At 41.4% G+C, this 26,116-nt stretch overlaps 1 protein-coding gene and 1 long non-coding RNA gene across 4 annotated transcripts in view; one reads left to right on the forward strand and one right to left on the reverse strand.

Annotated features, from left to right (window-relative positions):
• Positions 1–10,755, reverse strand: part of LOC114023225 (T cell receptor gamma constant 1) — a 47,030-nt gene extending 36,275 nt beyond the window's left edge. For 2 of the 3 annotated variants that reach the window (XM_027835764.1, XM_027835763.1), the window contains exons 1-2: positions 10,616–10,755; positions 10,217–10,524 (exon numbers count right to left, since the gene is read on the reverse strand). In XM_027835764.1, coding sequence (XP_027691565.1) covers positions 10,217–10,524; positions 10,616–10,661 — 354 coding nt within the window. In that variant the 5' untranslated portion in view covers positions 10,662–10,755. Of the gene's footprint in view, positions 1–10,212; positions 10,525–10,615 lie in introns of all 3 variants that reach the window. The other variant, XM_027835762.1, reaches the window with a different exon arrangement.
• Positions 10,756–10,871: 116 nt separating this feature from the next.
• The window catches only part of LOC114023227, a 32,770-nt gene continuing 17,525 nt past the window's right edge, over positions 10,872–26,116 (forward strand). Inside the window, exon 1 of the long non-coding RNA XR_003566768.1 lies at positions 10,872–13,151. This is a non-coding gene — a long non-coding RNA (uncharacterized LOC114023227). The remainder of the gene's footprint in view (positions 13,152–26,116) is intronic.

A 26,116-nucleotide genomic window follows, 5' to 3' on the forward strand; every position in this document is an offset into this window, starting at 1 on the left:
ACTACTACTACTACTACTACTACTACTACTACTACTACTACTACTACTACTACTACTACTACTACTACTATTATAGCTAGCTAGCTAGCATTTATATAGCACTTCAAGGTTTGCAAAGCACTTAACGATTTTGTCTCCTTTTATCTTCACATCAAGCCAGGAGGAGGAAGTAGGTGTTATTATCATCCCTCATTTTACAGATGAGGAAACTGAAGCAAACGGAGGCTAAGTGACTTGTCCAGGGTCACCCACCTAGTAAGTATCTGAGGCAGGATTTGTAGTTTGGTCTTCCTGTCTACATGTCCAGTGCTCTGATCTGATTAAGAATCTCAATTGCTTCCCTATTGCTTCTGTGGTAGTAAAGATTCCTGGCTCGAAGCTGCCTTTCCAGATTCAGCGGCCATCACTTCCCTTCATGCATTTTAGGTCCCAAAAAACTGGCCTTTTGGCTACAACTCCACAAAGCTGGCATTTCCTCTTCTGCCTCTGGTATTTGTATCCCTTGTACCCAGAGTTCTCTCCCTCTTCACCTACATATCTTAGACCCTGGTCTTCTTCAAGGCTTCAGTCACCTCCTAAGACATATCTTTCCTCATCCCCCTGGTTGTTAATGGTCTCTCCTCCCCTAAATGATCATAAGTTTCTTATGTATTCCTTCCCCCTCCACATAGAATATAAGTCCCTTGAGGGAAAGGACTTAATTATCTTTGTCTTCCTAGTACCTGTCCCAGGGCCAACATACAACAAGCACTTAATAAATGCTTACTTAATTGGAAAAGAATTGATTACTTCCATTATCTCCTTTTGGTCCTAGTTCCTGAAAAAATTACCTGGCAGAGTCCCAGTTGGCTTTGGACCTCTGCTTGGGCTCCATGTGGGTAAGCCTTCCTCAATGTATATGTCATTGTGCCTTTTGCCTACATGGGATTGGGGGTGCTCATTTTTCTTTTTCTATTTGGACCTGGGTGAGAAAAATTACATAAAGCAGCAAACAAGTGGTTGGATGACCTGGTTCCTCTCACTGGGGCTGGGTGGGGTAGAAGAAACTGGTACGAAATCAACAGTCAAGTGAAAGAGACATCACAGAAATCACCTGAAGCAGGAGCATTCTGGCCAAGCTGCTAATGAAGAATGAATGGACCAAGAGGAACAGTTCTGGGTCAACAAAAGCAAGGCCCAGAAAAAGATAGCCAGAGACACATCTTCATTGGATACATCTCAGACTGGATTTCCTGTAGACATCTTAAACTAATCATGACCCAAACATAACTCATTATCTTTCTCCCAAACCCTCTCTTCCCAGCTTCCTATTGAGGGCACGTTGGCCTGGACACCCTCCCAGTTATCCAAGCCCCTAACCTCTGTGTCATCCCTGACCCAGTGCTCACACTCATTCCTAATGGCCAATCTGGTCCCAGTTCTATGGTTTCTATCTTTACAGTGTCTCTCACATATGTCCCCTTGTCTCCTCTAACATGCTTGCCACGCTGGTACAGGCTTTCCTCCCCTCCAGTTTGTATCATTGCAGTAGGTTTCTGGTTGGTCTCTCTGCCTCAAGTCTCTCCCTATTCCAGTCCGTTCTCTACTTGGAGGTCAGATTGATCTTCCTAAAGCATAAGTATGACCATGAGCGGGTATAGCAGTGGATAGACCACTGGAGTCAAAAAGACCTGAGTTCAAATCCAGCCTTAGATAACCTACTAGTTAAGTGATTCTGAGCAAGCTGCTTAACCTCTGTCTGCTTCAATTTCCTCATATGTAAAATGGGCATAATAATAACACCTACCTTTTAGGGTTGTATTTGTAGAGTGCTTTGCAAACCTTAATATGCTATATAATATTAGTTATTATTGTTGTTGCTGTGATCATTGTTTAATAATCTCCAATGACTCACTAATGCCTGCAGGATAGGAGTGGGGAGGAGGAGGGAGGACATTCCAGACATAGTGAATAATATAACTAAAGCATAGAAGTGGGGAAGTGGGGAACCCATTAGGGGAATAGAAAATGGTCCAGTCTGTGGATGGAAAGGAGTAATGTAAAATAAGGCTTGGGAATGGTGTCACATTGTGGAGAGATCTGAATGCCAGACTTAAGAGTTTAAATGCTATTCAGCGAGGAATAGGGAGTTGTTGAGGACTTAGGAGTTGAGGAGGAACATGAACAGATCTATGCACCTGAAAAAGTGAGCTGGGGGCAGCTATGTGGTACAGTGGATAGCACACAGGCCTTTGAGTCAGGAGGACCTGAGTTCAAATCTGACCTCAGACACTTATTAGCTGTGTGATTCTGGGCAAGTCACTTAAACCCTGATTACTTTAAAAAAACAATTTATCCACATCAGGAGAAAGACTTTGGAGAATGGACTGGAATAGGGAGAGACTTGAGGCAGGGAGCCAACCAGAGCCTACTGCAATAATACAAGCTGGAGAGGAGGAAAGCCTGCACCAGGGTGGCAGGCATGTTAGAGGAGACAAGGGGACATGCCTTCTGGGGGTGGCAGGGAGAAAAGAGAGGAGGGAACAGATGAAAGAGAAATGTTGCTGTTCATCCTAGCCAGGAAGTAAACATACAAAAGAACAAAGGGAAGAACATCTCAATCTTTTTGTATGCAAACTTGGTTCAGAACCTCAGCATACCCTGTATAACCCACTGGAGAAAGGAAATCTAAGCTTTCTCCAAGGATTCTGCCTTCATTGGCCAATCTTCTCATTACATTAGGATCTTTAAATTTACCTAAGGGAGTTGTCCAAGCAGGAAAATTGTGTGGTCATGAATTGGAACTCAATTAATCCCGGGAAATTTTAAGATGGACTTATGTGCTCTCGGCTAATTTTCTCAGGGTTTGGGCTAGGTGTTTAGTGGAGGGTGGTGGGGTCTGTTGGACTGGAGGAGGGGTTTTCCTCATCCCTGGAAGGAAGATTAGCTGAGTCCCTGCACAGGCTGAAGTGAGCAAGGACAGGGTATGATCGAAGAAGAAACTTGCCCTACTGTGTTGAGTACCAGCTGCTCCAAGATGCCAAAGACAGCAGGGCCTTTTGTGTGGAGAGGAGATGCCCTCTGGGGCACTGTGGTTGTCCCAGACAGCACAGTAATACATGCCAGTGTCTCTCACATCCAGCCTTTTGATTAGCAAGGCACCATTCCCATCATTAAATGCATCCTTATGGGCCTGGAATTTATTATCATCAAAGCCCCTATCAAACTTGGCTGTGCCTAGTTGCAAGGAAAAGTAGAGAAAGCGTTCTGGGGGCCTTCTATCCTGGAGCTGGTACCAGTGTACCACAGTGGAAATAGAATCAAAGAGTTGACAAGTGAGGATGGTAGAGCCTCCCTGAATGCCCATGACAGAGACCTCCTGCTCCAGGTGGGCACTGGACAGATGAGCTGGAATGAGAATAAAAACGATCAGGGGAGAAGAGGATGAAGGAGCCTTGGGTTGTCCCCCCTCCCCCAGTACAAGGGTACCATGACCACAACACACTCACCAGGAAGCAGGGAAAACAAAAACAAGAAAAAGGTTCCCCCCATGTTCCCAGCTGCAGGGAGACCTTTTTTCTTGGTTACACTTCTGAGGAGATTTAGATGAGAGGAGCCCGAAAGCTGGGACCACCCAGCAGAAAGGCCTCTCCCAATGCTACTCTTCTTGAGGCACTTCCTTTTGGGCTGGGGGTGGGGAGAGATGCAGGTGTTCACAGGTTGAGTGCCAGCAGAAGAGATCAAAGAGAGAAACCAAAGGGAGGTAAGCCTCAAGGAGGCTCGATGGAGGGGAAGGATAAAACACCACTTTGCTCTCCATTAAGTGAAATAACAATGGATTGGTTTTCCAAAGTGAGTCTAAAGAGAATGAACACCTATTAATTAACAAAAGAAACTGACTTCCTTCTAATTTTATTTAGTGCATATTCAACCCAACCTTTATGATTCCCAATCCTTCTCATTCCCATTTTCTCCATCTTTCTCCCTAAACTCATTGCCCTTTTGTAAGCACCCTACTATGTACCAGGCACTGTAACTTGTCCTTTTAAATGTATACATTATTGGGCAGTACTGGGCATGCTCATAGTCTTCTGAAGGCATCTCAGGGTAGAATGTTAAAGCTAGAAGGGACCCTAGGTATTGAATCCAACCTCCCACTTTATAGACCCGGGAAATGAGACACAAAGTTATGCCTAATGTCAGCAACAGAACACTACAGACCATTCAGGCCAATGTCTGTCCCCTACTCAAAGCCCCTCATGTGAACCTGCGCGTATAACATCCTTCCAAAACTCAAGAGTGTAGAAATGGCTCTTACTGGGGCTCTCTAGTTTGAGGGATGTGGGGAGACTTTACCAAGGGCCCAGTGGACCCTCTGAGTGTTCTTGTCTGTGAGGCAGGGATAATAATGCCAATAGTGCCTACTGAAGAGGGGGGCGGTCTTGGGGTGTTCTTAAATGCACAGAGGCACCCCAAGATCATGGAAAAAAGCCCAAATCATGGCACAGATCTGCCTGAATGAATTCAACTCAGATCTTCTTCCAGCCAGAGAAAAAGTTTATTAAAGATAAGCATATAGGCCAGACTCCAAAGGAACCCCAAACATCAGTGATCTAAATAGGGTTCAAGGTGGTCAGGTGATGCTCACAAGAAAGAGCAGCATGAGGCAGTCTAGAAAGCTCAGAGTCTGAGTGGGGGCTGGGGCTAAGGTGGTCAGGCCAGGTGACACCCATTAGGGCGGGCATGAGGGGTCTCAGCTTCTAAGCTCGAGAACAGCTCAGCATCAGAATGGGGGAAAGGTGAGCCTTTAGTACAGACTGATTGGGGAGGGGCCAAGCAGCTTGGAGTGATGGGAGGAGGGGTCCAAGGAGTGGCCAAGCAGTTTGGGGTGAGGGGAGGAGGGGTCTAGGGAGATCTGGATGGGGGTGGCCAGCAAGCTGGGGCGAAAGGAACACTGGTGCCTAGCTAGGATTAAGGGTGGGAATGGCCAGGAAGGCAAAACCATGGGAAAGCCAGTTGATGGGGGAGGTGGACCCTTTGGAAAAGGGACCAGGTGAGAATTTCCATTTGGAATGTCTGAGTGATTTGAACAGACAATGAGAATAGATAATGAAGGGAGCTGGGAGGGGACGTTTGCTTTCAAAGGGAAAAAAGGCAGTTTCTAAAACTTTAAGGGTTTCCTGGGACTGGTAAACAAAACTGAAACCAGGTTCTTTTTGTCAAAGAGAGATAAGTGAGTCTACAAGGCATCTAAAAGTTTTAAGGTTTTTCTGGGAATTGTAGCTAAACCTCTTCACCTACCACATTTTGCAAGGGTCAAATTGGATAATGGCTGAAACACACTTAGCAAACACCTCTTCTATGTCTCCATATCCTATGTGCTTAGCTCAGTGTCCTGCTCATAGTGAGCTTTTCATAAATGATGGTATTTTATGTCATTGTTTATTGTTATTGTTGCTAAAATGGTTTGTGGGGTGAAAATAATTGCAAATGATTACTCCATCTTAGAGTTTGTGATACAGAAAAAGAGGAAAAACGGGCATAGTAGGCTGTATGCCCTAGATATTGGGAGAGAAGACTTCACGGATGCAAAAAATACATAGAAAGGTCCCAGGTCCCAGAATTCTGCTGGGATGGTTATCTAGAAGAAATAGGAAACTCCCTAGAGTGAAGATTTGAAGACACAAGGAGAAAAAATTCCAGTGAGGAGGTAAAATGGTAGTTGTTGAAAGAGACCAATGTGGATACACAGGGAACTCATTAACCAGTTTAGATTTTTGTAAGACATGCACAGAGGATAAAAGCAAGTGTAGATAATAGAAAATTAATGAAAGAAATGTGGCATGATCTTTAGAAAATGCTTTGAGGTGCTAAAGCTGAGAATGGAGTAAGGCTGTTGAGGAAAGAAAGATAAGGATTACAAATTGATTTTTAAAGGAGCTATACTGGGGAAATGAGGATGATCAAAGAATAAATAAGAACCCTATTTAGAGTGACTTGCATGATAATAACTGATGAAGTTGAAGGCACAGTTGTACAGTTGTTATTTTCTTTGTGTTTTCTCTGCCAGTGAGAATGAACCTGGAGCAGAAAAGGAGACAACACAAAGAAATAATAGGGAATTGCTTCTGTTGAGAGGTAGGAAGGTAATGAAAGATGCCTAGCTATTCTTGATGAATCTATCATCTTGAGTACTGAAAGCACTATCAGATATGATGGAGTAGTCACTGACGGTGATCTTTGAAAAATCATGGAGAAAAAGAGAAGTCCTACCAAATCAGAGAAGGGCAAAGGTGGTGCCAATTTTAAAAAAATAGCGGAGAATGTAACCTACAGATTATTGGCCAGTGCTCTTTACTTCAATTACTGATAAAATTCTAGAATGTCTTTTTAAAGCTGTGGTAAATGGGCATCTAGGAAAGGAAGTGATGATTAAAAGAAGCCAGGCAGTTCCAGAGCTTGTATTTCTATAACTGTCCAAGGTGGTCAAAGCACTCTACACGTGTTATCTCATCTGTTATCACAATGATCTGATGAGGTAGGGGCCATTCTTACCCACATTTTCAGATGAGGAAACTGGGCCTGGACGAAGTTAAATTACTTGCCTATGGTCACACAGCCTTAAATTTAAGATGCGAGATTTACACTCAAGTCATCTTGCTTGACTCCAAACCCAGCACTCTATCCACTGGACTACCTCAATGCCTCATCAAGAATAGATCATGCCAAATGAACTTTATCCCCATTTCTGACAAAGTCACTAAATGAGTAGGACAGGGCCATTCTGTAGCTATAATTTACCCAGATTTTCAGAAATTATTTGGTAAAAGATTTCATATTATTCTTGTGGGTAAGATGGGGAGCTGTAGACTAGACTATTGAATATTCAGATATATTATATAGACAGATGAATACAACATTGGCTGAATGGTCAGGCACAAAGAGTAGCCAGCCACTAACAATTCAATAGTACCTTGGAAGAAAGTCATCAGTGGAGTTCCCTAGGGCCTTGTGTATGGCTCAATGCTGTTTAATATTTTTATCAATGACATATAAAGGTATAAAGGATTTGCTGATTAAGTCTGAAGATGACCTAGAGCTTGAAGGGAAAGCTAACACACTGGAGGACAGGATCAGGATTCAATAGCTTCATAGGAGGCTAACATGTTGGGCTTAATTGAATACGATGAAACTGAATGGAGATAAACAAATTATTATACTTGGGTATAAACAATAAACTTCACAAGTATAAAAACTATGGTGAGATAGCTGTTTTTCTGGAAATGGTTTGGGACTTTTGGTGTCCAAAGGTCCCCTGAATATGAGTTAATATGGTAGCCAAAAAAGGTCATTTGGACTTACGCAGCATTGAGGGAGAAATAGAATCCACCTTTAAGAAGGGAAAGGCTCTGTCGGCTTCTGCCTCCTCCAGCGCTTAGTGTAACGAACAGCAAATGCCATGTGTTTCTCTCTGTGTGTCTCCCTATGCATCTCCAGTATCTCTGTGGACATTCTCACGACTTGCTTTCACCCCTGTGTCCTCCCTCCCTCCCTCCCTCCCTCTCTCCCTTTCTCTCTCTCTCTCTCTCTCTCTGTCTCTCTCTCACACACATACACACTTATATCCCTTAGAATAGTAATCAAATTGGCACTAATATTCCTAGAAAGTTCATGCCTGTCAGTTGCCCTATGACCCCTCTCACCATTTCCATGATTTCTAGTCAAAAACACACCTCCCTGTCTAGCACTTCCTTATGTGTTGTCCTCTCCTATTAGAATTCAAGTGCCATGAGTTCGAGAGTAGGGACTGTTTTGACTTTTATATTTATTTCCCCAGTACTTAGCACAGTGCCTGACACATAGAAAACTCTTCATAAATGTGTTGTTATTCATTCATTCATTCATAGACCACTTTGGGGGTATTGCATTCAGTTTTGGATGCCACTTTTTAGAAGGACAAGTGTAATGCCCCTCTCCACACACACTCACCTCAGCCTTAAAATATGCTCAGTTAGGTGCCTAGAAGCTTGGGCTGGGTCTCCTTCGCAGCTGCATGATTCAGACACTCTTCCTCCAACTTAGAGCAGTTATAGATGTCCTCTGACTTCTTCAGGTTAGGCATGATGGACTTCATATTGTGTGGTGATAAAAGCTATTTTAATTGGCTATGTTATGGAACTCTGGATATACTAAAAGGGTGATTCCTGCCCTTCGCGTCTGCTCCTCTTGCGGGCCTTGAAATACAAGGATGATTCTCTGAGCTCTCTGGAGGGTCTGTTGGGAGTGGGGTGTTATGGAAAGCTTCAATGCTTTAAACTAAAAGAGCATGGAAGAGTTCGCTCTTCTCACGAGGAGGATGTAGCACGCTTCTCTTAGAGACGACACATTCATTGCAGTTACATCTGGTGAAGACAATGGGTCTAGTAGAGACCAGCAAGAATCAAATCCAGTGGGAGCCATGTGATGACATCATCAGAAGATAACAGTGACTTTGCAGTCGTGGAGGCACGGGATGCCATGATTGTGCCCTGGCTCCACATAGTGTTCCTGGGCCACGTGTGTTCCCTATCTGGTCTTCTCTCTTCCCACTAACAGTATATGCATTTGTGGCATACAGTGCCCAAGAATATTTTGGGGGGGAATGTTTATTGTGATTTCCTTATGATATTTCATCACATGTCCTTTTCTTTGAACTAATTTTGTCCCCTGGCTGACTACTAAAGGCAAAAGCATTGGTGGGGGATCAGAAGCCATATTATTGAGTGACTTTGGACCCAAATCATGGGGAAGAGTGTTAGCACCCATTCTGTGAGATGTAGATGTTGTCTCTGGGAACACGTAGCCATAGTCTTCTACTCATAGATAACTGTAACTTATCATATTATACGCCAAGTGAATTTGAGAGGTGCAGAGCAATGTGCCATGTGAGTCAAGGGGAGATCATTACTTATAGAAGGGATCAGGAGGACATATTGGAAAAGGTGGCATGTGAACTAGCCTTCAAAAGCATTTGGTGCTTAGCAGTTAGTGGGAAAATGAGAGAAAAAGGGCCTTTGCAGAAATCATTTCCATCTTGAACTTCTAGTGCCCATGTAACACTGGACAGAGTCAAGCAAACACTCTCGATGTGGGTGGTGAACAAGTCACCTTTGAGCGTTGGGTCTTACCAGGGAGAGAGAACATAGAAAAAGACATATCTAAAGTAATAGCCCCTCCCTGGCCTCCTCTTTGGAGAAGTTCAAGATCCCAGGATCTGAGTCTTAGAGTTGGAAGGGACCCCAGAACTCATCTGGGACAGCTAGACTTTAAGTCAGGAAAACCTGAGTTCAAATCAGATACTTACTCGTTCTGTGACCCTGCGTGCAAATCACTTGACTTATCTCTACTCCAGACTGAACAGGGATAAGTACAGCACAAACCTCCCAGGGGTATTTTGAGGATGTAATAAGATAATATATTAGAAACATTACATAAATATTTGATAATATTAGTTTTTCTAGTTTCAACCTCCTCCTTTTACACAGGAGGAAACAGAGACCCAGGGAGGTTGAGTAACTTAGAGTCATAGGATTGAGAGCTAGAGAAAACCTCAAAGGCCATCTGGTACAATCTCCTCATTTTACAGACGAGGAAACAGAGTCCCGGGGAGGTTAGGTGATGATTAATGATTAATATTTATATAGCACCTACTATGTGCCAGGCACTGTGCTAAGCACTTTGCAATTATTATCTAATTTGATCCTCACAACAACCTGGGAGGGAGGTGCTATTATTCCTATTTTAGGAAACTGAGGCAAACACAGGTTAAGTAACTTTTCCTGGATAACCCAGCTAGTAAGCGTCTAAGGCCAGATTTGAACTCAGGTCTTCCTGACTCCAGGCCCAGCACTCCATCCACTGGACTACCTGCCTGCTTCCCTTACACAGGTAGTAAGTATTAGAGGCTAGATTTGAACTCAAGTGCTCTGATTCAGAGCCAGTGCTGTGTCTGTTCTAGGCAGAGGAATGAGTTGGGTTCTACTGACCTCTGAAAGATTTGTGTTCTCAAATATCTTGGCCAAAGTTCCTGGGCTTGGGGTTCAGAGTTGAAGAAGTTTCTGGGGCTTAGGGTTATCTTAGTCCAAATGAAGGTGTTCAGCCTGTCCTGAATGAAGGCTAGTGTTCCTGAGTAGAATGTCAGCTACTTCAGGTGACATGTTTTACTCAGGAACTGTGGCAGCCTGTGCCACTGTGGTCCGTCCCAGCTGGCACAGTGATACATTCCAGAGTCACTGATCTGTAGATTACTCAGTATTAGTCTGCAGCTGGTGTCCTTCACCTTAAAAGCCCTGATTTTGTTGGCGCTGAATCCCGTGTCCAGTACGGACTCAGACTTCTTCATGGAGTAGCGCACCAGACGCTCCGGGGCCTTCCCCTCCTGGTAACGGTACCAGTGGATATTGTCGAACGTGGGGCTGAAAATCTCGCAGGTCAAGGTGGCAGACCCTCCTGTGTTTCGGATCATGGAGATAACCCCCTGCTTCAGGACCATGGCAGTCTGGCCAGCTGCAGGGAGGGCAGAAAGAAGTTGGTGACAAGCTAGAAGCCAGGAACAGCTCTTCCCAAACTTCCCAGAGCACCAGGGAAGACAACTTACCAGGAACCAGGGCAGCAGCTAAGAGGAGAGCAAGGTACCCAGACATCTCTCTGCTTTTTGGGCTGAGGCTGGAACCAGAGGAAAGCTCCTGGAGGAGATGAGTGTGGACCTCCTGCTCTGTGCCTGGAGTTCACTTTTTCTAAAATGAGGCTGAGGGAGGTGCTTGTGTGTGACTGTGGGGAATCTTCAGACAGCCCACAGTGGGGGCTGGCTGCAGGTGTTGCCTTGGCAGCGGGCGTCTACTGTCCCTCGGCTTGTTCAACATCCCAGAGCAAAGGTCCAGATGCACTCTCATAATGGGGATACAAGAACAAGTGAGACAAATCCTGCCCTCCAGGGGCAGCCATTTGTGGGGTGTGGGGATACAAATCAATCAACTTACAACCATCTATTAGGTGTCTATCATGTGCAGACACTGTTCTGGGCACAAAGATAAAAATGACATAGGCCCTGCCCTCAAAGAGCTTATGCTGGAGTTGGGCCAGGGGGGCTACCACACATGCAGATTAAGGAAAAACAATTTGGTTCTGTTCTATTTTTCTGGACTGAGCCTCGGTTATACATGTTGTATTCTCTCAGCAAAAGGTCATCTTCGTAAGGGTACGGGCTGTTTCTTCCTTGTCTTTGGATCTCTGGTACCTAGCACAACGCTTTAATTCAACAAGCATTTATTAAGCATCTGCTAGGTGGCAGGTAGTGCACATGGTTGAGAAGGAGGGCATGGGACCCGTCATTCTGCCCCACATCTTCCCATGAACCCATGCTCATTGATCCTCAGCTCTCTGAGCACTCCCTCCCGACCTCCCACACTACCAGCTGCATTAGCAGACCCAAGAATACAACAGGCTTTCGACAAAATCTACCCCCACACTCAGGTCCTTCCTCTCTCTTTCGAGCACCATGGAGACCCTGGCTCCAGGCTACAGAAATTTGCTTTGGCTGCGGTAGACAGCTATGTGACTGTAGTCTCTCAGGAGCCCAGGGAGGTTGAGGAACTTAGAGTCATAGCATCGAGAATTAAAGAAAACCTCAGAGGTCATCTGGTACAATCTCCTCATTTTACAGATGAGGAAACAGAGTCCCGAGGAGGTTAGGTGATGATTAATATGTATATAGCCCTATTATGTGCCAGGCACTGGAGAGCTCTGAACTACAGCAATCCTGTACAGCAGAAGAGCAGGATTGGTGCAGACAATCCTGTAGCAACGGTGCTGGGAAGCACTGAATTGCCATTTCTGGGTCAAAGAACTAATAAACAGAGAGAAAGGTATAGGGTACTCGGACAGTGTCCTGTGGGGCAGTGGAGGGGAAGAGTGTTCAGCCCTCCTCTGAACCTGAGGAAGAGAACAAAGCATCCAGTGGGAGGCCAGTTCTGACCACCTAAGTCACCTGAGGCAGACATATAGTCTGGTGACCTGTGAATTTCTCAGTATTGGAAGGCTGAGATGCTTTGAGATCCAGCTCCTAAGGAAATCACAATCAGACAAGAGGGGGTCAAAAAGTGCATGATAGTGAAAATAAGGGGGAAGGGGAGGACTGAAATTACTAAAGATTTCAGGAAGAAAAAAACTCAAAAATGTTGAATATAAACTGATAAGTCAACAGGAAAAACAATAACAGCTGAAGGAAATATGGCCTCCAGATCTAGTAAATGAGTACAAACATCTGTGAATAACTATTGTGAAACGAAGGAAAATGATCCAACACTTGGTGAGACAGAAGATTCTGTGGAATTTGAGGACAACATGGAACTTACTGTTCCTCAGTGGTACAAAAGAGAAATGAGAATTACAAGAGCAGAATTTATGGCCTGCACAGCAAGAATGATGGACAGAACAGAAAAATTCGAATTTGTGAAAGCAATCTCACCAAAGAAACAAAAGAGAGAACAACAGACTGGGAGTGCAAATACCCCAAAATGAAGTTTAGAAGAGAAGCAAAATGATAACAGTAAAAGTAAATATGCTTAATCTGTAAGCAAAACATACTGATCTTGAAGAAAGGTTGTTTGGAGATAACTTAAGGACAATAGATCTCCCAGAAGCTTGTGACAAGACAAAAACTTTAACAAAGTAATGAAGGAAATCAGAAGAATTCAATTCAGAAACAATAAAGTCTGCAAGTGTTCAGGAGAAAGACTTTCAAATACAAAGGAAAGGGCATTTGAATAATGTAAGACTATTTTGCACTCACTAGACAAGGGAGGTGGGAATGGAATAATGTGTTTGCTCCAAAGAGCAAAGGATCTAAGGACACAACCCAGGGCGACCTCTCTTTCAAATCTGAGCTTAACTATACAGGCAAGAAGATGGATGTTCAATAACAACAAAGAAATTGAAACTTTTTTTAGCAAGAAAAACAGAACTGAAGAGGCTATTTGATTCTCAACACTTTAAACAGCAGAAATGCAGGCATTGTAAATAAATTCAATGAGCAAGGACAACCATAGCAACAGAGTGAGAGCAGAGACCATTAAGAGACTGCTTTTTAAATATACACAATGAGACAGAGGTGAAACAGGACATGGAAGTTACAGGTAAATCTGTGGTCTTTTTTGGGGGGGGTTATATTACAACTTGGGAGGGTACATGAAGCAGGAGAAGGGGGAGAGGAATATGTGATGTGCTGGGGTCAAATCATGGTCTATTAATGAGGGGGAGGTGACCTCTGTGGTCTCAGAAAGAAAAAAACCTACAGGGGAGTGGATGAAGAGGATGTGATGGGGGGATGGTCCATTGATAAACGCTCCTACAGGTGAAGAAAGATGATCCATGTAGGGATGTGGGGACCTTACCCCTGGAGAATTTGGTGCTTGAAAAGTCTACTTGTTTTATATTGGAATAGGGCACTTGAAACCCTAGGGGACAATGGACATCCAGGAGAGTGAAGGACTATAGACAAAGGGAAGAGATTTTGAGGCAAACATGGGGGGAAAAAAGGTAACCAGGAGAGGGTGTGGAGCTCAGCAGGGGGTTGCATAATCAGCGATATGAGCAGGGAGGAGCCCTGCCAACTTAAAAAAGAGACTAAAGTTATTGAAAAGCCAGAATGCTATGTTTACAAAAAAAGAGGGAAAAATCATAACTTGAAAAAACTCAACATTAGAGATAGATGGAGCAAAATATAAAAGTAACTCATAACTTTAGATGTGAATGGATTAAGCAATCCAATAAAACAAAAAAAGAATGACAGATTGGACAGTAAAACAAAGCCCTACAATTGTTTGCTTACAAGAAACAAATAAAAAAAAAACAAAGACAAACAAAATAAAACTGAGAGGATGAGAAAAATTATTCTACATCAAGAGAATCCAAAATAAGAAGATTTGAAATCATGCTATCTGACCAAGCAAAAACAAATGCTGAAAAAATAAAAAGGAACAAATAAGGAAACTGTACTATGCTGAAAGGAACTATAGACAACAAACCAATATCAGTAATAAACTTATAAGCTTCAAATGCCTTAGAATCCAAATTCATAAAGGAAACATCATCTTAGCTTCAAAAAGAAATAGACAGTAACACAATAGTGACAAGAGGCTTCAATATCCCTCTCTCAGTTTTGGATGTCTAACAGAAAGATAAACAAAAGAGAAAATATGGAACTGAATGAATTGCTGGAGAAACTACAGTGAAAAAAATTATTATGCCTTCTAAATGGTATGGTAAAATATACATATTTCTCAGCACCACATGAAACTTATGGAAAAAACTCATTAATATTATTTGATTTACTTCTGAAAATGTTAGCAATAGCAGTAAGACAAGAGAAAAAAACTAAAAGAATAAAGACATGTAAAGAGGAGATCTTAAACTGTCTCTATCTGCTGATGATATGATGGTTTACTTTGAAAATCCTAGGGGACCAGTAAAGATACAAATTGATACAATAACTTTGGCAGTTTCAGGCTACAAAATAAATCCTCAAAAATCAACAGAAGTTCTACATAATAATGACGAAACACAAGAAACAATAATAGAAAGGGAAGCCCCATTCCAAATAAATATGCACAAAATATCTAGAGACTGACCTCCTAAAGTACACAAAAGACTCAAACAGATTCATTTATAAAGTGTTCCTTAGTGCTAATTGGCTGTGCCAATATAATAAAAATGACAATGTTGCCAAAATTAATTTCCACTCTTAATTCTATACCAACCAAATTGCCAAAGGGATACTTTACAAAAATGGATAAAATAGTAACAAAATTCATTTGGAAAAACAGAAGATCTCAAATATCCAGGAAAAATTATGAAAAGAACTAGAGACAAAGGGAAATAGCACTTACAGACCTCAAACTATATTATGAAACTGCAGTCATCAAAACTATCTGATCTTGGTTAAAAAATAGAGAGGTAGATCAGTTGAACAGACTAGACAAGGAAGGAGCAGAAATGATGAAATTCAATAACCCAACTGATCGATAAAGTGGAAAACATGTTACCTAGGGAAAAACTCTCTATGTAATAAAAACTGCTGGGAAAACTGGAAAGCAGTCCTGTAGAGATCAGACTTAGATCAACATTTTACAACCCATTTCATACTACATTCTAAGTGGATATGTAATCTTAATATTAAAGATCATACTATAAAAAATTAGAAAAGAAACGTAGCTATGAGTAAGAGATGTATTATTAACCAAATAAGAGATTGAGGCAATTACAAAAGATAAAATAGATAACTTTGATTTCTTGAAATTGAAAGGCTTCTGAACAGATAATGATAATAGCTAATATTTATATAGTGCTTACTATGTGCCAAGTACTGTACTAAGTACTGATCCTCACAACAACCCTGGGAGGTAGGTGCTATTATTATTCCCATTTTATATATGAAGAAACTAAGGCAAACAAGGTCATGAAGCTAGTAGTGTTTTAGGTTGACTTTGAACTCAAGTTATCCTGACTCTAAATCGGCATCTTATCCATTATACCACCAACATTTATGCATCTAAATTAAGAAGAGAAATGGGTGAATGGGAAGAAAATCTTTGTACCAAATTTTTCTGATAAGGGTTTGGTATTCCAGATATCTTAACTATTAATAATATATACGACTAATAGCCATTCCCCAATAGAGAAATGGTCAAAGAATATAAGCAAAGAATTCTCAAAAGAAGAATTGAAAAATATTCATAATCACATGAAAGAATGCTCCAAATCACTAATAATAAGAGAAATGCAAATCAAAGCAACCCTGAGGTTTTACCTCATACCCTGCAAATTGGGAAAAATGACAAAAGATGGCAACAATCAATGTTGAAGGGGTTATGAAAGAATACACACACTAATATATTGTTGGTGGAACTGTGAAATGGTGCCACTATTTTGGAAAGCAATTCAGAATTATGCAAATAAAGTAACTAAAATGTCCATACCCTTTAAACTAGAGACTCCATTACTAGACTTATGCCATAAGAAAGCCATCAACGAGAAAAAAGTCCTCACATGCTCCAAAATATTTATAGCCACACTTCTTGTGATAGCTAAGCATTAGAAACAAAATAGATGTTTATCAACTGGGGAATGGCTAAACAAATTGTGGTACATGAATGTAAGAGATTGGAATTTTTGATTGTATTAGAAATTATGTACGTGATGAGTACAGAGAAACATGGAAAGATCTATATGAACTGATGCAGAATGAAGTAAACATTGCCATGAAAACAATATATACAGTAACTACAATAATACAAATGGAAAGGACAGCCATACACTAAAAAAAATCAAAAGTAAATGTAACAAAATTATAAAGATCAAGCAAGACTTGAATGAAGAGATGAAAAGACACTCTCAACCCACCCCTTAGTAGAGGTGGGAGGTGCACAGATGTTAACCATGGCATATGTTTTCAGATTCCTTCAATGTATCAATAAGTTGTATGGACTTTTCTTTTTTTTTCTTTTTCTTCTTCCCTTTATGAAAAAGTACTATTTGGCATATAAGATGGTTCTCTGGGAGGTGGAAGGGGAAGGTTACTTGGCATAACTATGATGATGTAAGAAACAGAAAATGTTAATAAAAACTTTTTAAAAAATGATTGCAAAGCAGGGACTATCTTAATACAAACATCGTTGCTAGGTGGCACAGTGGATTGAGTACTGAACTCAGAGTCAGGAAGAGCTAAGTTCAAATTCTGCTTCATACTAACTATGGGACCCTGGTCAAGTAACTCAATTTTCTGTCTCAGTTTCCTCATCTATAAAATAGGGATAATAACAGCACCTACCTCCCAGGGTGAGATAATAAATGTAAAGAGTTTCACAAACCTTAAGGCACTATATAAATGTGAGCTAATAATAACAGTAATAATGATAACAATCATTATAATGACAGCAATAATAACCTGCCATGTGCCAGGCACTGTTAGCACTGAGGCCACAAAGATCAAAAGCAATCCTTGCCTTTGAGGAGCTTACATTCGAATGACCAGGGCACCGGACTGGAAGGAAGGAGGACTTGGTTTTCAAATTTGTCTTTTATACTTTAAGCAAGCTTCTTCTCTTTTCTGGGTCTCTATTTCCCCATCGGGCTGTGAGGCTCTCCCATAGGGCAACCAGGAGGTTAGAAGGAGAGGATGCGTGTGAGGTGTTTGTAAACATTCATGTGCTATAGAAATGTAAGTGAGAAATCCTGTACTAGCAAAGATGTTGAAATGGGATCTGCCTCTTGGGTCTCACCACCTTCTTTTCGATCTTGCAGGTCCCATGTCTTGGATCATCGAACTCTTATTTCTCCACATCCCCTTCTGAACCCTGACTGAACCCCCCTATCCATTAACTGCATCCTGGCTTTTCCCAGAGGCTACCATATTCCGGGGAAATGTGTTTAGGACTATTCATCCTGCCTTAAGTGTGCTGCTTTCTTTGTCACATCTGTAACTTCGCTTGGATACCCTAGGGCAATGGTGTTCTTCAGCATTTCTGCCTGTTGTAATTCTAGCCATCCTTCAAAGCTCAGCTTCTGGGGGCAGCTAGCTGGCATGGTGGATAGAGAGAGGGCTGCATCTGGGGTTAGGAAGACCTGAGTTTATATCCTCCTTCAGACACTCACTAACCATGTAATACTAAACAAATCACAATCTGTCTGCCTCAGTCTCCTCATCTGTAAAATGAGGGTAATAATAGAATCTGCTTTGCAGGGTTGTTGTGAGGATGAAATGATATAATCTTTATAAAACACTTAGCATAGAGCCTAGAACATAGTAGGTGCTTAATTAATGCTTGTTTCCTTCCCTTGATCCCCTTTCTTCAGCTACAAGGACATTTCTTCAATGAAACCCATCTCATTCCCGTCAGAAGGGATCTGGCCTCTTCTGCCCTCTCCTGGTACTTTTGGGTACTTCTTTTGTGGGGCATTTGTCTCTTGGTTAAGTCACATTAGAGTTCTTTGAATACATGCTTTCTTTCCTCTCCTAGACTGAAAGCTTCTTGAAGGTAAGGACAGGGTCTCCTTCCTCTTTGGGTCTCACTCTGTCTGTGGCACAGGGTGGGGTACATGGCAGCCATTCAGAGGCAAGACGATCAGCAGGCCACATTTCAACAAATCTTTTCTGTTGCTTACTTCTGAGACTTCCTGTCCATTCTCCACCATGGAGGGTCAAGCTTATGACGAGAGGCCCAGAGTCTTTGATTTCTCTCCCACATCTCTCAAACACCCCAGAGATTACATGAATAACTGGAATTTCTCTAGCATCTTAACTAAGGTTTACGAAGCATATTCTTCACATCTATCCTGAGAGGCAGATAGAGCACAAAAGTTCTTCTTCTCATTTTACAGATGAGGAAACTGAGGTCCAAAGAGGTGAATAGACACACAGGCAGTATTACATCAGGGTTCAGGCACACTAGGCTTCTTGGCTTAGAGGCTGGCTCTCTATCCAGGGCATCAAGATGATTATCAAGAGGAGGTGATGATGTTTATGAAAATTATGCCATCTCTATTGCAAGTAGGCTTCCACCAATTTTTTTTGCCTACTACAGCAGCTAGGTGGCACCATAGTGCAGGCCTGGAGTCAGGAAGACTCATCTTCCTGAGTTCAAATCTCACCTCAGACCCTTACTAGCTGTGATCTTGGGCAAACCACATAAATCTGTTTGACTCAGTTTCCTCATCTATTAAATGAGCTGGAGAAGGAAGTGGTTAACCACTCCAGTACCTTTGCCAAGAAAACCCCACATAGGGTCCGAAAGCATCAGACATGACTGAAAATGACTAAATAACAATAACACTATGGTGGGATTTGTGACTCTTGATGGCTGGAGAAAATGCTGCACCCCTGCATAAGGGATTTATTAGGTTGGTGTCACTGCTGACAGGTATCAGTGGTTTTCCTTCTCCACTCAGACTCATCCTCCTAGACTGTAGATACCTACACCAGAGATATTGAGGTGCTGCTCCCTTTTTGGAGATAGGAGAAGAGAGTGCCCAGCCTCAATGGTGCTCCCAGGGTCTTTCTGCCCAGCGTGCCAATGGCTCAGGCACAGTTCTTGGCTCCCCTCCTCCTCTTAGCAGAGGAGGCCTCAGATCATATCTATGCATGCACCCACAAGCCTTGTCTATACATCTAGACCTCTCATGTGGGCACACGTATCTTACACTTTAGCATGATGTTGTCCGAAGCACTACAGAGACATTATCTCATCTGAGCCTGACCATAGCCCTGCGAGGCAGGTGCAACCTCACCCTTGGTGAGTCACCCTTGGTAATCTCTGAGGCTTGTCTGTAATCTGCAGGGACATTTATTGTCATTTATTGAACTGGCTGGCTATGTCCAATGGATACAGAAATGAGGGATGAATAGAAGTGAATGGTTGGCTTCTGTGTTGGTCAGACACTAGTGTACACTCTGTGTCCAGCAGAACTTTAGGCAAAAATTACTTGGTGGTCAGTTTCCTGCATGGGGGTGTGGCCCATCATCTTCTCCTGCCACCCCTGTAACCCAGTTCCTGTTGGTTTCAATCCTTGGGAACATGGTAGGGGGTTGAGAGGGAGCCTGCACAAACTCTTCTGTGGTCTGTTGAATGTCTCACACAGGGGGCATGTGACGAGTTCTGGGCGCCAAGTATTTGGCTGTTAAATTCTTGCCCTCTCAAACATATCAGTTTTCCCATTGGCCTATTCTTTTGCACACATCCTCAGAGATGGCCTTGGGGTTGTTTTGGGATTTGGAGGCACCCTTAATAAGAAAACTCAAATGTGACTTATACATTGCCCATCTTTCCTCTTAGCTTTCTTTCTACTGACTTAGGCTTCCAGAGCATGTGGGCCAGTCAGTTCAGATTTTCTCAGTCAGTACAGGTTTGAGGTGGAAACTATGATAATGTGGCCAATCCCAATTTGGAAAGGTGGACTTCAACCTGCCCTGTATGATGAATTGGCCAACAGGGGCCCATATGACTGCTTGACGATGCTGAGCTGCTAGGCTCTGTGGGTAATTAAGCATGTGATAATGCAGCCTCTGGGGTAGAGGGCTGGTTCAGCAATTCCTGTTTCTGTGGGACACTGGGCAGATCAATTCACCTCTATTGGCCTTAGTTTCTTCCTTTTAAAATGAGATAAAGTAGACATTGTGAATTTTAAGACCCCTTCCAGCTCTAAATCTAGATGGTCCCTTGTTTTAAATGAGTTGAGTTGGAGTTTAGGGGGAGAGAGGGCAAGGTATAAGGAGAGTGGCTGTAAAATTTCATGGGTTGTGTCAGAACACTGGACCATTTGTCTGAAGACAGCAAGTCACTATATTTTTAAGAGATTCTTCAGAGTGTATGTGTGTGTGTGTGGGGGGTCAGGTATCAGATGGGGTTTCCTAAATCATCATATTCCAAGGGAAAGAGGTGATAGTTTGCCAACATAGACCTCCAGCAGTGGGGACAGTGCTGGGTGGGGGCCCAGAGCCTGTCCTTAGATGTCACTAACAAAGGACAGGAGGAAGAGATTGTTAATAGTCTTTGTAGCCAAGGAAATAGCAAAGCGAAGGAAGGTGGTGATACTGACCTTTGGAAAACTCATTCAGTATAGTCAGAAGGTGACCCCATTCCATCTTCCTATCTGACTACTCAGATATTCAAATGGAGCTGTGATCTCCCTCGTGTGGTTGGGCCTCTCAGTGATGCAGATTGCAGCTCTTCCCTATTTGACCACCTTGGGCAGCTCTGGGTTATGGTCTCACAGAAATTTTCCATGGGGTGGGTGGAGGAACCCAAAGTGTGGAGGATCTCCCTCATTTTGCTTTGACATTGGGAGAACCCTATTGGAGCACATGAACTGTCCAAAAGTCAGTTACCCTTCATTCTCACCAGATGACAAGGCTTTCTTCTTTTTTGATCAAATCACAGTGCTCATTCATCAGTATAAATACATACATACATACATGCATATATCTATTATTTTTGTGGAGTCATTTCAATCATGTCAGACTCTTTGTGACCCCATTTGGGGTTTTCTTGGCAAAGATACTAGATGGTTTGCCCTTTCCTCTTCTAGCTCATTTTACAAATGAGGAAACTGAGGCAAACAGGGTGAAGTGACTTATCCAGGTCGCACAACTACTAAGTATCTGAGGCTGGATTTGAACTCAGGTCTTCCTGACTCCAGACCTGGCACTCTATCCATTGGGCTGCCTACCTGCCTCATATATCTATATCTATATCTATATCTATATCTATCTATCTACATATATATGTTTGAGTTTACATCTAGTTAGTTCTGCTATAACATTCATTTTGAAAAATATGTTTGTTCCAATGCAATTGATATGTTAGGGAAACATTTGAGCATAATGAGAAATGTGTTTATGTGCAATTTCCTCCATAAGAAACATCAACAAAGCAGAAAACTTCATTCTTTCACAATAGCTCACAGCTGCAATCCTTCACAATAACTCACAACTGCAATCCTTCTGACATCTACTTCCATAAACAAACATCAGGTCTTTTTCAAGGTAAAGTGCCATATTTATTTTATGTTCTTGTGCAGTAGCAGCCATGGGCAGCTTGCCACTCCCTCCTACCATGGCCACCCTTCAGCCCTTAGCTATTGACTTTGCCAGCCTGGAGCCCTGTGGGAACTAAGGTCCGGGCAGAAAAGCATCCAGAGATGACAGATGCCACCACTATTCCACTATTTATCTTAATTTTTATGTATTTCTTATCCATTTACCAAGTATAAAACCATTCTGCCATTTTTATTAAGTTGTGTGTGTGTGTGTGTGTGTGTGTGTGATAAAGTTTTTGAGTTTTCTGCTCCTAAAAAGCCCTGGGGTTTTTATTGCTCTATTTTGCATATCTCAATGCTTTTTTGAGAATGCATATGTCATGGTATAGCAGAACTGACAGTACATGAAAGTTTTATATGTCATTTTATGTATATATATGTATACATATATCTACTAATTCAGGAAAATAGATATTTTCTGACAATAAGCAACATCTAAACAGACATCTCTTTATTTTGAAAGTTCTCTTACCTTGTCAACCATCAAGGAACACACACACACATACACACACATACATACATACATACATACATATATAACCCATAATTATATAATAATTTCCAAAAAATAAGATTGGAGATCTTTGAAATAGGATTATAGCATTCTATTATATTTATCCATACACGTGTGTGTATTGATACGACAGCTGTGTTGTCTTCTCCCGCTAGAACATAAGCTTGTTGAGGGCAGGGACTGTCTCTCTGCTTATATTTATATTCCCCCCTCTTAAAACAGTGTTTGGAACATAGTACATATTTAATCAATAATTGTGACTTGCTTTGACTTGAGGAGGAGCTGAGCCCAGAGTTAAACAGGAAGAAAACAGGCTTTTTGGAAAACAAAAACTTCAATCCTCCTTTGAATGACCCAGATTTCTTCCTGAAGCCAGATCTCTATATTTAAGCCAAATAGCCTCCTTGTGTTGCGTGGTTGTGAGTCAGAAACCATTCTGGACTTCAAATAATTAGAAAGGAGGCTCAGCCAATGGGCAGTGGTAGGTTTGAGCTAAAACCCACCCAGGCTGTAAACCGAGGATAATAAGAAAAAGTGGAATGAAAGGTCAAAAGGGGGTCTATTAGTGAAAAAGAACATGTGCTGGTCACATGTTATGAAGGAGTCAGTGTGTTCCACCAAGATCCTCACAATGTTAAGAGAAAGTAGGGAAGACAACTAGCACATTGGATGAATTCTCTATGGTGAGATTATGGGAGGCCACAGACCAGTGTCACAGGGGGCGATTAGGAATTGCTGAGTTGCATGAATAGCATTGGAAGGAACATTCATCTTGATGAGGACTAAGGTCTGTCTGGGTATTTGAAGATCTTCAGGGCCCAGCACTGTACCCTACACGTTGTAGGGCCTTAATACAGGCTTATTGAATAGAATTTACATCATCCCTAATTCTGTGCAGCAGCCCACTGATGTAAAGGTGAGAGGTTGGAGGTAAACAAGGATAGACTGGGTGAGACCTTTCCTTTATGGGAAAAGCCTTTTGTTTCATCCTCACCTTCCACTAGTGTTTGTGAAAATCACCACCTGGCCTCTAAAAGTGGCCAGCCAGACCTTGGGACCTCTGAGGACTCCAGAGAAAGGGATTTCAAGGCCTCTCTGAACAGTAATATCACAGCTTCAGACGACTTAGCATTGGCCACACCTACAGAGGACCCTAGAAAAGCTTTGCTATCCTAGATAATTTTTCTTTTTTTCTCATTTGATATTTTATTTTTTCCAATTACATGTAAAAACATTTTAACATTCTTTTTTTTCAAATTTTGAGTTCCAAATTCTCTCCCTGTCCCCCTGCTCCCCTTGTTGAGAAGGTAAGCAATCTGACATAGATGGCACATGTGTAGTCAAGCAAAATACATTTCCATGTAAGTCATTCTGTGAAAGAAAAACAGACAAAAAGACCCAAGAAAAATAAAAGAAGTAAAGAAAAAGTATCTTTGATCTGCATTCAGGCTGTATCAGTTCTTTCTTTGGAGATGGACAGCATCTTTCTTAAGTCCTACAGAATTGTCTTCAATCATTCTATTATTGAGAATAGCTAAGTTATTCATAGTAGATCATCATACAATATTGATGTTAATGTGTGCCATGTTCTCCTGGTTCTGCTTATTTCACTTTGCATAAGTTCACGTAAGTCTTTCCATGTTTTTCTGAGAGCATCCTGCTCATACTTTCTTTAAAGTACAATAGTATTCAATTAGAATCATATATGAGAACTTATTCAGTCATTCCCCAATTGATGGACATCCCCTCAATTTCCAATTTTTTGCCACCACAAAAAGAACTGCTCTAAATATTTTTGTACACATAGGTCCATTTCCTTTTTGTTTTTTATCTCTTTGGGATAAAGGTCTAGTTGTGATATTGCTTGGTCAAAGATTTTATGCATGGTTTTATAGCCGTTTGTGCAAAGTTCCATGATTATTCTCCAGAATAGTTGAATCATCATACAACTTCACCAACAGTACATTAATGTTTTGATTTTCCCATATCCCCTCCAATATTTGCCATTTTCCTTTTCTGTCATATTAGCCAATGTGACAGGTGTGAGGTAGTAGCTCAGAGTTGTTTTAATTTGCATTTCTCTAATCAATAGAGATTTAGAGCATTTTTTTTGTTTGATTGTAGATAGCTTTGATTACTTTGTCTGAAAACTGACTGTTCATATCTAACTTTGACCATTTGTCAATTGAGGAATGGCTCTTATTTCTATAAAGATGACTCGGTTTTCTATATGTTTGAGAAATGAAGTCTTTATCAGAGAAACTCATTGCTAAAAACTTTTTTTCCCATAGTAATGATTACCAACTATACATTTCCCTCTATCCTATTTTCTTCCTGTTAATCCTACTCTTTCTCCTTTTATCCTGTCCATTTTTGAAAGTGTTTTGGTTCTGCTTTTTACCTCCCCCAAACTGCCCACCCTTCTATCAACTCCCCCCTTCTATTATCCTCCTGCCCTCCTTCTTTCCTGTATGTTAAGATAGATTTCTACACCCAATTGAGCATGTATATTATTCTCTCTTTGAGCCAATTCCAATGAGAGTAAGGTTCACATATTCCCCTCCCCTCTTCCCTCATTTTTCCCTCCACAGTCTTTTAGGCTTTTTATGTCAGATAATTTATCTTATTCTACCTCTCCCTTTCCCCTTCTCCCAGTGAATTCTTATTTCTTATCCATTAATTTCATTTCTTTAGATAATCATATACCACATTCAACTCACACCTCTGCTTTCTATGTATAGTCCTCCTAACTGCCCTAATAATGAGGAAGTTTTTTAGGAGTTATAAACATCATTTTTCCAGGTAGGAATATAAACAGTTTAACCTTATTGAATCTCTTATGATTTCCCTTCCCTGTTTACCTTTTTATGCTTCTCTTGAGTCTTCTACTTGACAGTCAAATTTTCCATTCAGTTCTGGTTTTTTCATCAGGAATGTTTAAAAGTCCTCTATTTCATTAAATATCCATTTTCCCCCTGAAGGATTTTATCCAGTTTTGCCGGGTAGATGATTTTTGATTGTAAGCCTAGCTTTTTTGTCCTCTGGAATATCATATTCCAAGCCCTCTCATTCTTTAATGTAGAAGCTGCTAAATCTTGTGTTATCCTGACTGAGGATCCATGGTATTTGAAATGTTTCTTTTTGGCTACTTGCACTATTTTCTCCTTGACTTAGGAGGTTTGGAATTTGGTTATAATATTCCTGGTAATTTTCCTTTGGGGATCTCTTTCAGGAGGTGATTGGTGGATTCTTTTGATTTCTATTTTACCCTCTGGTTCTAGAATATCAGCATAGTTTTCCTTGATAATTTCTTTTCTTTTCTTTCTTTTTTTTTGGTGAGGCAATTGGGGTTAAGTGACTTGCCCAGGGTCACACAGCTAGTAAGTGTCAAGTGCCTGGCCTGAGACTGGATTTGAACTCATGTCCTCCTGACTCCAAGGCTGGTGCTCTATCCACTGAGCCACCTAGCTGCCCCTCTTTGATAATTTCTTGAAAGATAATATCTAGGCTGGATCATGACTTTCAGGTAATCCAATAATTCTTAAATTATTTATCCTGGATCTATTTTCAAGGTCAGTTGTTTTTTCAGTGAGATATTTCATACCTTCTTCTATTTTTTCCATTCTTTTGATTTTATTTGATTACTTCTTGATGGCTCATGAAGTCATTAGCTTCCACTTGTCCAATTCTAACTCTTAAGGAATTATTTTATTCAGTGAGCTTTTGTACCTCCTTTTCCATTTGATCAATTCTACTTTTTAAGGAGTTCTTCTCTTCAGTGAATTTTTGTATATCCCTTTCCATTTGGCCAATTCTGCTTTTCAAGGCATTCTTTTCTTCATTGGATTTTTGTGCCTCTTTTACCATTTGGCCTATTCTGTTTTTTAAGGTGTTATTTTCTTCAGTATTTTTTTGTGTCTCCATTACCAAGCTATTGATGTTTTTTCATGATTTTCTTGCATCACTCTCCTTCCCCCCCCAATTTTCTTCTACCTC

Source organism: Vombatus ursinus, unplaced genomic scaffold (genome assembly GCF_900497805.2).
Source record: "Vombatus ursinus unplaced genomic scaffold, bare-nosed wombat genome assembly UNPS02014817.1, whole genome shotgun sequence".
Classification (NCBI taxonomy): Eukaryota; Metazoa; Chordata; class Mammalia; order Diprotodontia; family Vombatidae; genus Vombatus; species Vombatus ursinus.